Here is a 17500-nt window from a genome sequence, read left to right as displayed (position 1 = left end):
CTCAAAGTATTTACCCTAATACACAGATAACACACACACACACACACACACACACACACACACACACAGGTTGTTGTGTGAGAAGATAAATCTGTCAAATCAGGTGCACTGAGCCTGAGCCACCGCGAAAGCCTTATTAAACAGCCTTGGCCTTGACAGTAAAGTCTCCAACTCAAATATGTACATATATTTCAGGGTGTTGTGCATCCCTGGCAATAAAAACGTTGGATCTGGAATAAACTGTTGAAGAAATATAGCTTTCGGAAAAAAAGTTGTCTTGATGCACAACTTGCCCCCGGTGTGGTGTAAGTTGTGCAGTTGGAGAGAATACCATGGGGTGAATTGTGCCATTGCTATATATCTCATAAACTGTAATGCAAGACAAATCCATTAGACAATTACTTATTTAAGGTTTATTTAAAGTAAATAGTTGACAAAGATTCAAGCCAATTAAGACAGTTATAGTTGTGTTTCATTTACAACTCTTCACTCAGTCCAAAAATATCTGAGCTGAAGTCTGTAAGTGTGGGACCACTGACCCATACACAGTCTATTAAGGGTGAAGGGAACTTTAGAACTTTGCGTCTTGCACTAAAGCTGCAGGCTGCATGTCGCTGTGGTTTGGAGGTGTGAAGTTAGATCACCACCACCACTGATGACAAGCGACAGGGGATGAGATGAAATGAGTGTTTGTGAGCGTCTAGCATGCTCTTTGGAGGCCAGTAACGAAAACTATGTTACACTTGATTTTCACCAACCATCTTTGTATAACAAAGCAAACATTTCATTTATTATTACTTTGGTAAAATATATTCCAGGCCTGTTGACTGGACTTTTTCAGGGGCCCAGACATTTATGTGTGTGTGTGTGTGTGTGTGTGTGTGTGTGTGTGTGTGTGTGTGTGTGTGTGTGTGTGTGTGTGTGTGTGTGCGTTAGTGTGTGTACATGTACGTGCCTGTTTGTGTGTGTGTGATTGAATATGATTTTTTTTAAATAAATGTAAAGTTGTAACCTCCATGATTCCCTGTAGTAAGTGAAGCAAAGCTCTGACTCACAAATCGACTAGAGTTGTTGTTCCGGACGGTCTTGGCGTTTCCAAAAGCTTCCAGCAGCGGATTGGACTGTAGGATGATGTCTTTCACATGCTGCAAGGCACACACACACACACACACACACACACACACACACACACACACACACACACACACACACACACATTGAGACACAACAAAAATAACCTACACAGCACAATACAGGAAGTCCGAAAAACAAAATTTTGAGTCATCTTTGCGTGGTGTACCGACCTGAACTTTGTCCCCTCCTCCAGATACTTTGGAGATGTAACCCATGATGTATTTAGCCGCCACTGTCTTCCCAGCGCCGCTCTCCCCGCTACCACAGCAAAGAGAAGACCATTAAAACAACTCCATAACACTCAAACTACACCAGGTTTAACCAGTACACCCCTGGAAAAAAATTAAGAGACCAGTCTGGATTTTTCTTAAATCTTCATCTCTACATTACCTGATGGAAATGCTCTTAATTACTAAAAAAAAATTGGAATTTGGTAGAAATGTTGTGAGTAGTTTATATTATAAAACCAAAATGTTCAAACATATGCCTATAAATAGTAAAACGAGAGACACTGAACATTTGGAGTGGTCTCTTAATTTTTTCCAGAGCTGTATATTAAAGGTGGAGTCAGTGATTCTGGAGAACACTTGTTGTTAAAATCACTATTTGACAAAATCGGTGAATATCTCCTCACGATACGCTACCTGTCCGTACTGTGTGTGCGCTGAAAAAAAAAATCTGTTGTCAATACACAGCCTAGGCTCTGTAAACTGGTATGTAAACAAAGGGTATTTAAACAAAGGGGGGCCAACCGTAGCTAGAAACATGCCCGTTTACAGAGCCTATACGCTGTGTATTAACACTGGATGGTTGTTTCAGCGCACACACAGTACGGACAGATATAACGGATCGTGAGTTGATATTCACTGATTCTGACAAAAAGGGATTTTGACAACAAGTGTTCTCCAATATCGAAAAATAGAGTAAAAAAAACATGGCCGCCGTGTTTACCTGATGATGACGCACTGATTCTCTCCATCGATCATCATGTTCCTGTACATGTTATCGGTCAGCGCGTAGACATGGGGCGGGTTCTCATATTGGGCCTAAAGGACAGACAGACAGACAGACAGACAGACATACAGACAGACAGTATTTCAGGGTTATTGAAGAAAATACAAACCTCAGTCTACAGCATTGATTAAAGGTGCTACGAGGAACTTTTAAATATTTCTGAAACAGTCTAATTTTTTTCTTCTGATGATCATAAATGACATGTAACAGCAAACGAGACCATCGGTGCAAAGAATGCTATTTTTTATATAGTTTTTCTTAATTCCTTTGTCATGGGTATACGCTCACCCAGGAACAACAGCTGGCGTGGTAAAAAACACTACCGCTTTTTGTCCAAAGAGGGTGTGCAAGAATGAACACAAACTGAAAGTTCCGCGTAGCTACTCTAAATTGTTGAATATTTGTACTCACGGCCCCTTGGTACAGCTCGATCTCTCTGTCGGTGAAATAAGGCATCAGCTTGAACGGGTTGACGGATATCAACACATCGCCGATGTACGTCTATGTCGTGATGTCAAGGAGCGTAATGGAAATATGAGCTGGTAGAATCTAAAGCTATAGTGCGTAATGTCTGTCATCAACATTAGGAATGCAGAGTTATTACAACAACACTGTCGGCGCTTCTACATAATGCCGCATGGATTTTATACCTTCTGCTGCTGTACGTCCAGGTTTTTTCTTAGCAGTATAGAATCAACAACTTAAATATTTCTTGGGCTCTTCTTGGGGATTTTTCTGAGCTCCTGCACCAGTGTCAGGGGGGGGGGGGGGAGGACACCAGTTCGAGTTACAGAAATACAGAGAGAGTTTTGTGGAGGTGATAGGCTTTATAAAACTTTGTGTCAACTCATTTGGCGATGGCTTGAATGTAACATACATTCATTTATATGGAAAAGTTACGCACTATAGCTTTAAAAAAAATGTAATTGACGAATAGCAGTGATAGATGTTGGCGTTATATAACTTAAATAAAGGGGCTCTTGGACAGTCAGTGCTTCTTGAATACTGTGTTGAAATAACTAAAAAAGTCACAAAACCAGCCCCTATGAATGTCTACTTTTTTATTTTATTTTTTATTTTTTTTTAACCTTTATTTATACAGGTAAATCCCATTGAGACCGAAGACTCTTTTTCAAGGGAGACCTGTTTTCCTTTAATGGATTAATAATGGATTGGATTTATATAGCGCTTTTCAAGGCACTCAAAGACGCTTTACAGGGTTCCAGGTTCCATTCATTCACACACAGTCACTGGTGGTGGTAAACTACCATAGTAGCCACAGCTGCCCTGGGGCAGACTGACGGAAGCGTGGCTGCCAATCAGCGCCTACGGCCCCTCCGACCACCACCTCAAACATACAGCAGTCATACACATTCACACGAGGCAAGCCACTTTCCCATTCACACACACATTCATACACCGATGGCAGGCTAACTATCGACATTCACTCGAGGCAAGGTGGGTGAAGTGTCTTGCCCAAGGACACAACAACTATGACACAAGTGGCAGGGCGGGGATCGAACCTCCAACCCTTTGATCATCGGCCGACCTGCTCTACCACCTGAGTCACAGTCGCCCGAGCCACAGTACTTGACTGCCTTGCAATTCAAAAGCTGTCTTATATAGTAATGGAGCGGCTAGGTGCTTATTTTCATCAGAATCTTTCAGTTGATGATACAAGGGAATTGGTATGACCAGTCTCCATGGGTCACATGACAAGAAAATTGTCCGAGACTTTTGAATTTAAAAATTTCTCATAAAAATGTATTGTATATTTTCATACTTGTATCACAAATTGAAAGATTGAAGCACTTATCTGCTCCATATAAGTAGTTATGTATGAGTAAAGATTCCCATGTCCACTATTAGTCATTCCTGTTAAAGCTGGGGTGGAGGATTTGGGGACCCCAGCTTTAACCTTTTAAATCTCTTGCACTAGTGATTTTTTTTTTTGCAGCATTTTATACATTGAGGTGCGTCAGCTGCTTGTGGGTTTCCGGTTCTTAAATACGGATTGGTTAGTTCAGCGTTTGGTCTTAAAGGCGGAAGTGAGTCGTTGAGTCAAACAGTGAATTGAGAAGAGGAAGGAGAGTTGAATCATTGTAGTTTCATGCCCTTATATGTAACTGCTGTGGTCGGCATATTTGAGTGTGTTTGAAGGTAGGGGGTTGGATGTATGTGGTATGTGTGTGTGCGTGTGTGTGTGTGTGTGTGTGTGTGTGTGTGTGTGTGTGTGTGTGTGTGTGTGTGTGTGTGTGTGTGTTGAAGGTAGGGGGGTGGATTTATGACTATGATGGTATTTATCAGGAAATGGCATTTATTAAAAGAACCAGGTAGGCCTACACAACATTGATGCCCCATATTTCAGTCAAATTGTGGAAGTGGATAGAGCGTGTACGATATCGGCTCCGGCCTTCGTTGCAGTGGTCGCGGGTTCAAATCTGACCCTTGGACCTTTACTGCAAGTCACCCCCCCCCCCCTCTGTCTCCCCATTTCAACTCTGTACTATCTAATCAAAAAAAGCTTGGAAATGCCAAAAAATAATCTTAAAAAAAAAAAAATCGACTGGAGGTGAAGGATACAAAGATGTAGTCGTCCATGTATCTCTTCTTGAGGTTTTCCACGATGGCGTCCTCAGTGATCTTAGACAGTAGCACCATGTCGTCCACTCCACTCTGCTTCACATTCTGACTCTGCCAGTGGTACTTGGCCTGAATAGAACAACAGACAGGGAAAGACATTAGTCATCAGTGAAATATCTGGAACTGAGGTGAAAAGTATTACACACATTGCTGATGAAAATACAATTAATTCGGCCTTTGCTAGAGCATGTACTGGCAAAAATGTGTTTAGGAAGCGAGTGAAAGGGGGCGCCCTTAGCTCAGTTGGTAAGGCGTCCCCCCCCCCCCCCCATGGGCCTCGGCCAGCAGCGGACCCGGGTTCGATTCCAGCCCGCGGTCGTTCTCTGCATGTCACTCCCCTCTCTGCCCCATTTCAACTCTGTCTCTTAACACTATCAATAAAGCATAAAAATGCCCCAAAAAATATATAAAGAAAAAAAAGAAGCGAGTGAAAGAGAGACGGCAGGATGCATGGCCATGAGGTAATGTATTTATATGTGAATATGTCAGATGTACGTCTATGTTGTGATGTCAAGGAGAGTAATGGAAATATGAGCTGGTAGAATCTAAAGCTATAGTGCGTAGCTTATGTTGCCCCCATTAGGAATTCTGAGTAAATACAACAACACTGTCGGTGCATCTTCATGAGGTAAAGCCTTTGGTGATGGCACATGGATTGTATACCTTCTGCTGTACGTCAAGGTCTGGGTTGGCGGGGGTTCAGACCCGAGCAGAGGCATTAATAATAACTATATATCGGGCACTCCGGTGGCGTAGTGGATAGAGCGCGTACCATATCGGCTCCGGCCTTCGTTGCAGTGGTCGCGGGTTCAAATCTGACCCGTGTACCTTCACTGCAGGTCATCCCCCCTCTCTCTCTCTCTCTCTCTCTCTCTCTCTCTCTCTCTCTGTCTCCCCATTTCAACTCTGTACTGTCAAATAAAGCTTGAAAATGCCAAAAAAAAAAAAATCTTTGAACAAAAAAAATAACTAGGCTGTATAAAAATAACATTCTTTTCACTGATTCTCTTTTGCTGTTCTAAAATCATTTAAAAGTTCCTCGTAGTCATTATATCTCCGGCTCCTCTAGTTTGTTACTACTACTAATACGTTTTCTTAACTCTGGGTCTAACTATACAAGGGAAACAACACACACCATAAACGAAAGGAACTTAGAAACATACAGTAAAATACAATCATACAAAGGAAATGAAACTCTTTGAATTCTCTGCCGTTTCTAATAAAGACGGTAAATGCCACACAGAGTAGTGGCACTAGTTTGGCATCAGATCAGCTGTGGTGGCCATTAACAGGAAGCCCGGGGCTGGTTACCAGGCAACGGGTCACAAATGAGGTGAGCTCATTTTCTATGTTCGGACACTTTTAGAGAAGCAACACAATCTGCCTGACCACAAAGTAACATGGTCATGACACAGAGGTGAAACGAACACGGCTTTGGTCTACTTACAGTCCCCAGAGTTAGGACTAAGCAAGGAGACAGACAGACAGACAAACAGACAGACAGACAGACAGACAGACAGACAGACAGACAGACAGACAGACAGACAGGTCTACTTACAGTCCCCAGAGTTAGGACTAAACAAGGAGAAGCAGCTTTTGGTTTTTATGCTCCAAATCTCTGGAACAAACTCCCAGAGAACTTGAGGTCTGCTGCAACTCTCAGCTCTTCTGTCGACTTTTCTGTTTCCATTTTAAACTGCAATTTTATTGTATTTAAATGTTCTATTTCTCTTCATTCGCTTTTCTAATGTGTATTATGTATTTTAATCTTGCCCCTGTAAAGCACTTTGAATGGCCTTGTGTCTGAATTGTGCTATATAAATAAACTTGCCTTGCCTTGCCTTACATGTGCAGTGTGTAATATCGGAATATTTAGTGGCATCTAGTGGTGAGATTCTTGTTTGCAGTGCTCCCACATTTGGGAGAATTTACAGAAGCTACGGTGATTGATTGATAGTTGAATGAATTAATCTTATATTCCATTTTATACCAAGTCTGTTCTGGAGAAAAAAATGACTATTAATTCTACACACTGCACCTTTAATGAATGTTGTGTTGTGAAATGATTCTCACAGTGAGCGGAAGGTGAACCTTTCTCCTGTGTCTTTGGTTTTCCCTAAAAGACGTCGGTCTGTTTGATGTGTGAAGGTTTAGTTTAGTCGAAAGGCTGTGGTTTCAACCCACATCTTACTGCCTCACAGGGAGAAGCTGCATACACAAGCATCTTTTTTCATTGTAGTATAATTTTTTTTCTCCAAAATGTACATTTAGGTGTTTATTTGGCTAAAACGTGTCTGTTTATTTCTATATTTCTCCTATACAACCAATCTTTAACGGACGTTATCTCAACATTAGTTTTCTTCAATACAAAATCTCAACTTCTAAAGCACTTACATAATAATAATAATAATAATTGATAGGTTTTATATAGCGCTTTATTGCCTAGGCACTCAAAGACGCTTTACAGGGTTCCTGGTTCAATTCGTTCACACACAGTCATACCGGTGGTGGTAAACTACGAGAGTAGCCACAGCTGCCCTGGGGCAGACTGACGGAAGCGTGGCTGCCATTCAGCGCCAACGGCCCCTCCGACCACCACCTCAAACATACAGCAATCATACACATTCACACAAGGCAAGGTCAATCAACTACATTTTCCAAAATCATTCTAAGCACTATTCTGAAGGTTATTACAGAAGGGCTTATTCATGTTATTATGTGCATAGTATTTTTTGATTTATAAAATTAAAAAAGTCTGTATCAAAAGCTATTCTGTAAAGACTTTAAAAAATTTAATACTGGCTTTATCCAACATCTCAGTTAGATATTGACACATTTGACAACATTGTTTACCCTACCTGCAGTGTCTCGGTTTAACAACATGTTAGTCGTGATTACTTTATATTAAATTCCATTGGTGATAGTGAAGTTTCCAAAGACACTATATAAGTTTGAAAAAAATATAGCCATGGCTCTGTTGTAGCTTGTTAAAGTCATGGACTGAGCAGACAACCAATAAACAGTGAGTGTGTGTGTGTGTGTGTGTGTGTCAGCGTGTACTTTTATTTTCTAATTTTAAATGCCCTAAAGGGGACATTCACACAAAGTCATGATCTATTTAAAACCCACTGAAACCAAAAGCTACAGCATCTCTCTGATGTAGATTGTCTATTCGTCTGTCACTTTGTCTCCACTGTTTTTGGCCTAATGCTGCGTTCAAGTCAAACTAGGAAAACGGTATTTCCGAGTTCCCAGTCGGAAATTTCAACTTGAACGCCCCCTGAGGTCAGAATTCTACTTGGAAAAACTTGCCCTGCATTCCAATCTGCATACTTCGATACTATTTAGTATGCTAGAAAAAGATATAGGCTGTTTTCGAAATGGCCTACTAACATCCTCACTACTACATACTCAACATGTATGTATATACTACATACAATCTAATTAACGATCCAGTAAAAATAAAGGTTATTGATTGATTGATTGATTGATTGATTGATGAGGGGCGACTGTGGCTCAGGTGGTAGAGCGAGTCGGCCGATGATCAAAGAGTTGGAGGTTCGATCCCCGCCCTGCCACTTGAGTCATAGTTGTTGTGTCCTTGGGAAAGACACTTCACCCACCTTGCCTCGTGTGAATGTCAATAGTTAGCCTGCTATCGGTGTTTGAATGTGTGTGTGAATGGTAATGTGGGAAAGGAAAACAGGTCTCCCTTGCAAAAGAGTCTTCGGTCTCGATGGGATTTACCTTCATAAATAAAAAAATAAAAATGTGTCTCCCTCACCCAGTTATCTGAGCATCATGGAACGAAAATCTGCTACAAGTTTCTAAGTGAGAATTTATCAGTGACTTCCTTTAAATCTCGACTAAAAATACCACTTTTTATAAATGTCCTCTCCATGCCTCAAAGCTTTTCTCTGAAGTGTCTCACTCTATTGGAACATTGTTTTAAGAAAAATCACCAACGAAGCAACAACCTCATTCCAGAACATTCATCCCTGATATTTGCACTAGTTAGTATTTAGAATTGATCTAATGTAAATATTGTTTATGTTCATGTCTATCTCATTCTATTCTATATTTCCTATCGTTCCTATTGCACCGTGGGTCAGAGATAAACGCCATTTTGATTCTTGCATATATCAGAACCGACAATAAAAAACTTTGACTTTGACTAACGATCCACCAATGTGACTGTTTCTCTCTCTCTCTCTCTCTCTCTCTCTCTCTCTTTTTTTTTTTTTTTTTGGCATTTTTATGCTTTTTTTGATAGTGTAGAGACAGAGTTGAAATGGGGCAGAGAGGGGAGTGACATGCAGAGAACGACCGCAGGCTGGAATCGAAACCGGGTCCGCTGCTGGCCGAGGCCCATGGGGGGGGGGGCGCCCTACCAACTGAGCTAAGGGCGCCCCCCTTTCAAGTTCTCTCTTGAAAGAAAAAAATATGTTCTACTCTTTCGTCAATGAACGTAATTACTTTATTGCGAAAGTAATGACATTTTTATTTTTCAGATGCCATGAGAACTACAAGCAAAATGACTGTCGCTCTTGACGTATTTTGGGGTTTTTCTTTTGGTTTTGGCCGCAACAAAGCAGAACTTTAGCTCCAGTTGTTGTTGAGACAATCAAAACCGTGTGAAGAGAACTGACCCTTTAACTCTGTGGTTGCTGTGTTTGTTGCTATGCTGTGGTCAGGTCAGTTATATCTAAATGGACAAATGTGTGTTCAGGGCTGGGTTGCACCAACTGGGCGTAAGCCTGGTCTTAACTAAGACAACCGGCCCCAGGTCTTTAGGGGTGTTGCCCCTTTTTTTAAATATATTTTTTAGGCATTTTTGCTTTATTAGGTTGAAATGGGGCAAAGAGGGGTAGACCTGACCCGGGTGGGATACGAACCCAGGTCTGCTGTGGGGCCCCTTTAACTGGGGTTTAAACATGCCCCAGTGTTGATCTGCTGTGCCCCAGTAAAAAGGGTTAGAAAATTAAGAATCTACACCTTTAATTCACCCCGATATATCTGCACATTTCATACACACAGCAGGATTCAGACATTTTGGGGGCCTGGAGCTTTATGTCTAGCAACTCATGCTTCACACTTTTGACTCATTTACACATTTTGAAGAGATTTTTTTACAGCCTTTTGTGCAGTGTGTGTGTGAGAGAGAGTCTGTGTGTGTGTGTGTGTGTGTGTGTGTGTGTGTGTGTGTGTATGAGGAGGAAGTGTTGTGAAAACTAGCGTCCACTTCCCCCTCTCACACAGCTCATGTGTGCCTCTTGTGAAACTCCTATAAAGTTAGTACACGCTACCGCTTCTCTTCCTGCAAACGCCTGCAGCTTGTTTTCTGCAGTCTTATACTATATATACATACATACTATATATTCAAGATAATCTACCTTTACTGCATTATCTTTATGTTGAGATAACTCATCATTCATATGTTAATGCAACTTTACATTTTCAGTTCTACAAAATATAAAGAATTTCAAACAATAACAGCATGTGCCAAAGTTAAAGGTGCAGTGTGTAATATGTCATCATCAAGAAAGTTCTAGAAAGTTCTAGAATGCAACGCTCCCTGGGTTACCCCACCCCTTTCGAATAATAACAGAAGCTACAGTGGCCTTCAAGGACAAGAACAATTCTAAATTTTAAACAATGCACCTGATGACATTCCAACCAACATGGATGCCTCCATAAGACTTACCCTCTCAATGTACAAAATGTAATATTAATATTTGTAATTCTCCGCTCAGGAGGATAATTCAGATTATTGGCAGAGGTGATTTTACACCAATGAGGACATATTTATGAATGAGGATATTGATTTTAGCTAATAAATTACTTAAAATGTTACACAGTGTCCCTTTAACCTCAAAGTCGGTCAAAATGCTGTTGAAAAATATTACAATGAAATTGCAACTCAAACACACGATTTGAACATGTGCATATCTTGCCCTGAATTAATTTCAAATTGCTAAAAAAAAAAAATCCACTTTTTTTTTAAAACCAAAATCAAAGTTTCAAACAACAATGCAGTCAATGGAGTGTTGCTGTCTTGTGTTGCTGTCTTGTGTGCTTAAGGCTTGTCTTGAAAAAAGAGGAAACTGCTGCTGCCGAGATGATGCTGCTGCTGCTGTTGTGAAGGATATGAATTTCCCAGAAGAGAGAGATGGCCTTATTTAAACAAGACACGCTATCGTATCTAGCATCCTGTCAAAACTGCATGTAAAGCACGGAATACAGTGTTGTGGCTTATCAACTGTCACAGACATGAAAAGGCTGTCTTTGAAATAACATAAAAAGTGTCTTAAATTTTTTTTTAAAACAAGGCATTATAAGTCAAAGTGTGTGACAGCTGAACATTTGTACATTAGAAAAATGGATACGTTTTACACATGAAACAGCTGTTTAAAGGTGTGTGTGTGTGTGTGTGTGTGTGATAGCAAATTGAAGGTGTGGTACTGTACCATTGTTCCAGTGGGCCTCTCCTCTCCTCCTTAAAGTGGTCCACTGTCCAGAGTGTGTGTCCTGTGTGTGTGTGTGTGTGTGTGTGAGTGTGTGTCGTTTATAAATCCAAAAGGCTTTGAGCTCCTTTAGACCGTAGCCATCACACAGCGCGGACGGTTGGAGAGCCAGTCACCTACAAGACATCCACTGCAACACATTCAAAACCTCGACTTCCTCATACACCCATACAGGCATTTGTGAAACAAGAACTGCTGCACACACACGCACACACACACACACGCACACACACACACACACACACACACTCACCACGCAAGAGTTAAGCAGCTACTTCTGTATTTTGTGTCATCAGAGCGTCAGAGATATGAAATATTGACCCGACAATTTAAAGTTTAAAGTCCAATCACTCAACACAGTTCCTCTGGTCAGCTGTAGACGTGTGTTGATAGATACAACAGCATGGGCGGCCGTGTGAAGTGATTATTATCTGTTGCTAAATGATGGTGTTTCAGCTGTAAGACACTGCGGGCTCCACCCAGGCTGTGGTTAGCTGTTGGTGTGTGTGTGTGTGTGTGTGTGTGCGTGTGTGTTGCTTCAAACGCCCATAATCACTGATGCAGGTTCATGTATAGAGTGTGTGTGTGTGTGTGTGTGTGTGTGTGTGTGTGTGTGTGTGTGTGTGGGTGTGGAGAGGAGGTGTCTAACTGTATTGTTTCTTTGTCGTTTTGATTGAGATTTTTCTTTCAAGTTTCCCGGCAATAGATTGCTTGTACCAAGGTGGATCTAGTCACCTACATTCAGGTAGTGGGCGCTTATTAATAAAATATGTTAAAAATATGTATATATATAAAAAGGAGTCCAGACGAAAAACAAACAACATATTCTTATACACTACAATTTCAACGGACATGTAAAAGTCAAAATCACTTTCTGTCAAAATCAGTGAATATTTCCTCACGATCCGCTACATGTCTGTACTGTGTGTGTGCTTAAAAAAAGCCAGTGTTGGGGCGCTCCGGTGGCGTAGTGGATAGAGCGCGTACCATATTGGCTCTGGCCTTCGTTGCAGTGGTCACGGGTTCGAATCCGACCCGTGGACCTTTACTGCAGGTCATCCCCCCTCTCTCTCTGTCTCCCCATTTCAACTCTGTACTATCTAATAAAGCTTGAAAATGCCAAAAAATAATCTTAAAAAAAAAAGAAAAAGAAAAAAAAAAAAACAGTGTTAATCCACAGCATAGGCTCTGTAAACGGGCATGTAACAAAGGGGGACCACTTTAGCTAGCAACATTGCAATTTACAGAGCCTAGGCCGGCTGTGTATTAACACTCGATCGTGAGAAGATATTCACTGATTTTGTACAAAAAAAATATTTGTACAACAACTATTTCCTAGCATAACTGACTCAGCCTTTAACAGGTAAATACAACTATAAAGTAACATGTTTAAATCCTTACAAGTAAACACTTGAAACAGTAAATATTAAGGCTGTGTTCGGAATGCCATACTAACGTCCTACTCATTTTGACTTCAATTTAAGTATGTGACGGTTTGGGTATGTGAGAATTGCCCGGATGAGTACTAACTTCTGGGAAGATTTTGGGTTTGGATTGATTGGATACTTTTCCTACTCAACCGCCCCACAATGCATTGCGTTTTTTCCAAACGACAAGGACGTTTTTTTTTAAATTCTTTATTTACAAATCTGCATTTCCTGCACAACACAGGACTGTATGTAAAAATATAGTTCTATATCTAACCTGTGGAGGGCGGTCATATAATAAACAGCGTCTAAACGAACGGAAATCTTATAAGAAGAAGAAGAAATTCTTTATTGCTTGAGTATACTTCTGTGTGAATGTTCACAACGCTCCTCGCATACACAATCGATCTTTAAGTAGAGAGTATGTAGTATATAGATGTTGAGTATGTAGGATGTAGGACGCTAGTATGGCTTTCCGAACACAGCCTTACTGAATAACCTTTCAATCATATAAGGGGATGCCTCAGACACAGGAAGACAGTCTTGCTTCATCTTTTCCACAAAGGCAGACACATCCACAAATAGAAATGGCCATCACTGACTATCACAACCCCTGTCTGCATGTTCAGATGTGTCATTTAAACACAATAGGCAAAAATACAAGTAAAAAAATCCTTAATGGATGAGGTAATTTCAAATGACCTAATCCCATATATAGGCTACAGCTCTGGAAAAAATTAAGAGATCACTCCAAATGTTCAGTGTCTCTCGTTTTCCTATTTATAGGCATATGTTTGAGTAGAATGAACATTTTTGTGTTATCATTTAAACTACTGACAACATTTCTACCAAATTCCAATACATTTGTTGTCATTAATTTGAGCATTTTCAATAAACTATGTAGCGATGAAGATTGAAGAAAAATCCAGACTGTTCTTTTAATTTTTTCCGGAGCTGTAGGCCTATATTTTTGTTTCCTTAGAATCAACAATTCAGCATGTTTCAATCAAATTTAATACTTCCTTTTAAACAGATGTACATACATGGGACACACACGCACACACACACACACAATGGATTCCTCTTCTATAGCATTGAACAACATACAGTACAAGTCATGTTATAATTAGCATGTGACAAAAAAACATAAACAACACTTACCGGTTCTGTCTGTCCCTCTTATTTAACTCTAGGCTCAATGGAGAACCTCTGGTATACGACAGGTAGATAATACACAGAGATACAACACAACGCTTTGCAAAACAGACACTGAAACAGGCGCATATCTGGCAGTTATCCTCGTGAAAAGATAAAATTAAAAATTATAAAACAGTTTTTTTTCGACCTGGATGAGCTAGCTAGACGTATAGCAACAAATACAATTTAACTGTATATGAAAATTAAATATACTTGTGTTTTCTGTGCTCCATATAAGGAAGAGTGTATGACTGTTTGAGTTCTAATGCTGTCCTGATCAAACAAATGTAAAATGAGGTACCCCCAAGAATGTGTTTAATTTTTGTTTGAGGCAGGGAAAAACATATTTTTCTTTGAGCTCTGGCGAATTGAGTTTTTTCCCTCGTCTTTTTGGCTTCAATAACATTGTCTTCTTTCATACTTGTATAAATACAAGGTCAAATTCATTGCATTGAAAAAATTGTAATACAAAAAGATTTGTTTTTAAAGTAAGTTTATCCACTGGCAAAGAGGAACTTTCAGCTTTTGTTTATTCTAGCGCCCCCCTTTGGACAAAAGCGGTCGTGTTTTTTACTACGCCAGCTGTTGTTCCTGGGTGAGCGTTACCATGACAAAGGCATTAAGAAAAACTATATGAAAGTAGCATCCTTTGCACTGATGGTCTCGTTTGCTGTTACATGTCATTCATGATCATCAGAGGAAAAATTAGACTTGTTTCAGCAATATTTAAAAGTTCCTCATAGCACCTTTAAGAGAGTTTAGAAATGCCAGTATTTTCTACAGTTCCCCTTCAGAAACTGTAACAGCATTTTTGGAATAATTATAATTTAAAGTAAGCTGCATTTTGGAGGCACGGTTGGTCATTTAGTGAGTCTAAATTAAAAGCTTGAAATATGATGTAATAATTGCTGTGCATAAAACAAATACACCCCTTGCATCTTAATAAATGAGCCCTCATGATAGCTCTGTCGATTGGGGATTACGGGTCACAAAAAGGGTCAAAATTGATTTCTAAATAATTATAAAAAAAAGCACAATTGTTAAAATGAGAACAATAATAATGACAACCACAACAACAACAACAACAACAGTGAAGTAATAGCACCAATTCCAAACTGAAGCACCACATGAAAACAAATAAACAACAATTAAACAGGAACAACATTGCAGCCAATCCCCATAAAAAAGACAGAACGTAACTTCCTCTCTGCAGAATGAAATGATAGCGTTGAAGTGATTCTGGAGAACGCTTGTTGTCAAAATCACTTTTTGTCAAAGTCAGTGATTCTTCTCACGATCCACTACCTGTCCCTACTGTGTGTGTGATTAATTAAAGGAATACTTCACCCATACGGAACCAGCGTTCTATCATTATAAAATCACTATTATGATATAATGAATGAGGTTTTTCTTCCCTCAGTCTTCCCGCAGTCTTTCCTTGGCCCAGCTGTCCTGTTAATCCTAACCCTACAGTTTACCATGTGTGATGTCACATATGGTAAAATGTAGGGTTAGACAGTGAGACCATAAAACACTCTTTCTGCCTTTTCTCAGGCTAGGATGAACCCATTTCTAAAATCATATTACATAGGATCTCAGAGTTTAATACACCTTTATATTTCCACCGGTAAAGTAGGTATTTAAATATGGCGTTAATACACAGCCTAGGCTCTGTAAACTGGTATGTAACTAAGCCACCGTAGCTATAGCAAAAATGCTATCGATATAGGCTAAGCTACCGATCGGCCCATACTTTGGTTTTGGTAAGTATTTGGCTTCGACACCTATTTGAATATTGACCGGCTTATTGTGACACTTGCTACATTACTACTAAAAACACATGTATACCTGTATTTTCATATACATATCGATAGCATTGTTGCTAGCTACAATGGATCAGTCAGAGCCGATTTATTTTTCTTGTTTACAGAGCCTAGGCTGTGTATTAACACTGGATTTTTTTTCTACCCCCTAGAGCACACACACAATATGGACAGGGAGCAAATCATGAGGAGATATTCACTGATATTGACAGAAAAAAAGTGATTTTGACAACAAGAGATCTAAAAAAAATAATCGATGACTTTGCCTTTAAAAAGACGCAAACGGGAAACAAACCAACATTGGCAAGACTACGGCGGCTTTCACTGCAATGATACACTTATAGCTTCCACGGAGACATTGAGTCAATATCACATCGAAACACAAAACAAACATGAAATACAGAAAAGTCCTTTTGACTGCTGACATTTTGTGCAAATCAAACTCTGCTCATACGTTATAGGACTCGACGAAATATACTTTGATAATGGGAACAAAGCAATGGCATAATAAAACAAAACGTGGTCAAGTAACAACGATCAGATAACATAGGAACAAGTCTTTCAGTTTATAGAGTAACACATTCACCGAAGAGTATTAGGGCCACGGGATGGATCAAAAAAACGAGAGGAGGATTTTTTTTTCATTATCGATTTTGAGAAAAAAATATGAAATTTTGAAAATATATTGATAGATTCAAACTTCCCGGGATCAATAACTCATGAGCAAAACGTTATTAAAACACAAACGATGCATCTTTGCTTTGGGCATAAGGCAGACAGACAGACGGCCAGACAGACAGACAGACAGACAGACAGACAGACAGACAGACAGACAGACAGACAAACAGACAATGGGCTACAACCTCATTGTTACTGAAAGCAGACGTCCTCTAAGCTCCACTAATAACTGCACTGTATCAGAGTGAAGGTGATTGAATATTTTTCTCTTGGGCGTTTCCCTTTGTAGACGGTCCCTGTGCTCTCGTCTCACAGCCCGCTGCACAAAGAGAGCAATGTTACTAGTGGAGCTTAGAGGACGTCTGCTTTAAGTCAAAATGAGGTTGTTGCAAAGATGCATCGTTTGTGTTTTAATAACGTGATCCTGAAAGTTCAAATCTGTCAATTTCTTTCCAGCTTTACGTAGTCTTGAACTGTCAAGTTTATTCTCAACGGGGGCGCCCTTAGCTCAGTTGGTAAGGCGTCCCCCCCCCATGGGCCTCGGCCAGCAGCGAACCCGTGTTCGATTCCAGCCCGCGGTCGTTCTCTGCATGTCACTCCCCTCTCTGCCCCATTTCAACTCTGTCTCTACGCTATCAATAAAGCATAAAAATGCCCAAAAAAAAAAAAAAAAAAAAAAAAAAAGTGTATTCTCAACATTGTATTTGGTCTTTTTAATTAAAATGGGAAAATAAATAAAATACTAACCTTTTCTCTCTCCCTCCGTGGCAAAAATACTCTTCCGTACATTTTACTTTTTTTCGTGGGCTGCTGGTGAATCGATTTCTTAACAAAGTGGATTTTTGTTTGAATTCATAAACACATTGACACATAAAAATGCATAACTAAAACACATAACAAACCTGTGAACCCACAGGTTTAATAATAATAGTTACTGCGACCTGCCCCTTTTCGGCCCAAAGAAGAATATACCATAGTAGCACCAAAATATTATAACAAAAAACGGGTTGCTTAAAATAAAAGAAATAAAAAAAAATGGCGGCATCCTAAAAGTGAAAAA

General features: G+C 39.9%; 1 protein-coding gene across 1 annotated transcript in view; it reads right to left on the bottom strand.

Annotated features, from left to right (window-relative positions):
- Positions 1–11412, bottom strand: part of myo1f (myosin IF) — a 31777-nt gene extending 20365 nt beyond the window's left edge. Inside the window, exons 1-7 of the mRNA XM_080032369.1 lie at positions 11259–11412; positions 4732–4860; positions 2560–2649; positions 2086–2180; positions 1305–1392; positions 1056–1145; positions 1–15 (exon numbers count right to left, since the gene is read on the bottom strand). The exon at positions 1–15 is cut by the window's left edge and continues 117 nt beyond it. Coding sequence (XP_079888495.1) covers positions 1–15; positions 1056–1145; positions 1305–1392; positions 2086–2180; positions 2560–2649; positions 4732–4860; positions 11259–11261 — 510 coding nt within the window. The 5' untranslated portion in view covers positions 11262–11412. The remainder of the gene's footprint in view (positions 16–1055; positions 1146–1304; positions 1393–2085; positions 2181–2559; positions 2650–4731; positions 4861–11258) is intronic.
- Between the last annotated feature and the right edge of the window lie 6088 nt (positions 11413–17500).

The sequence above is a fragment of the Ammodytes marinus genome, assembly GCF_949987685.1.
Source record: "Ammodytes marinus genome assembly, chromosome: 8".
NCBI lineage: Eukaryota > Metazoa > Chordata > Actinopteri > Uranoscopiformes > Ammodytidae > Ammodytes > Ammodytes marinus.
Note: the sequence above shows the minus strand (reverse complement) of the source record. Positions and strands in the feature narration are given on the sequence as shown.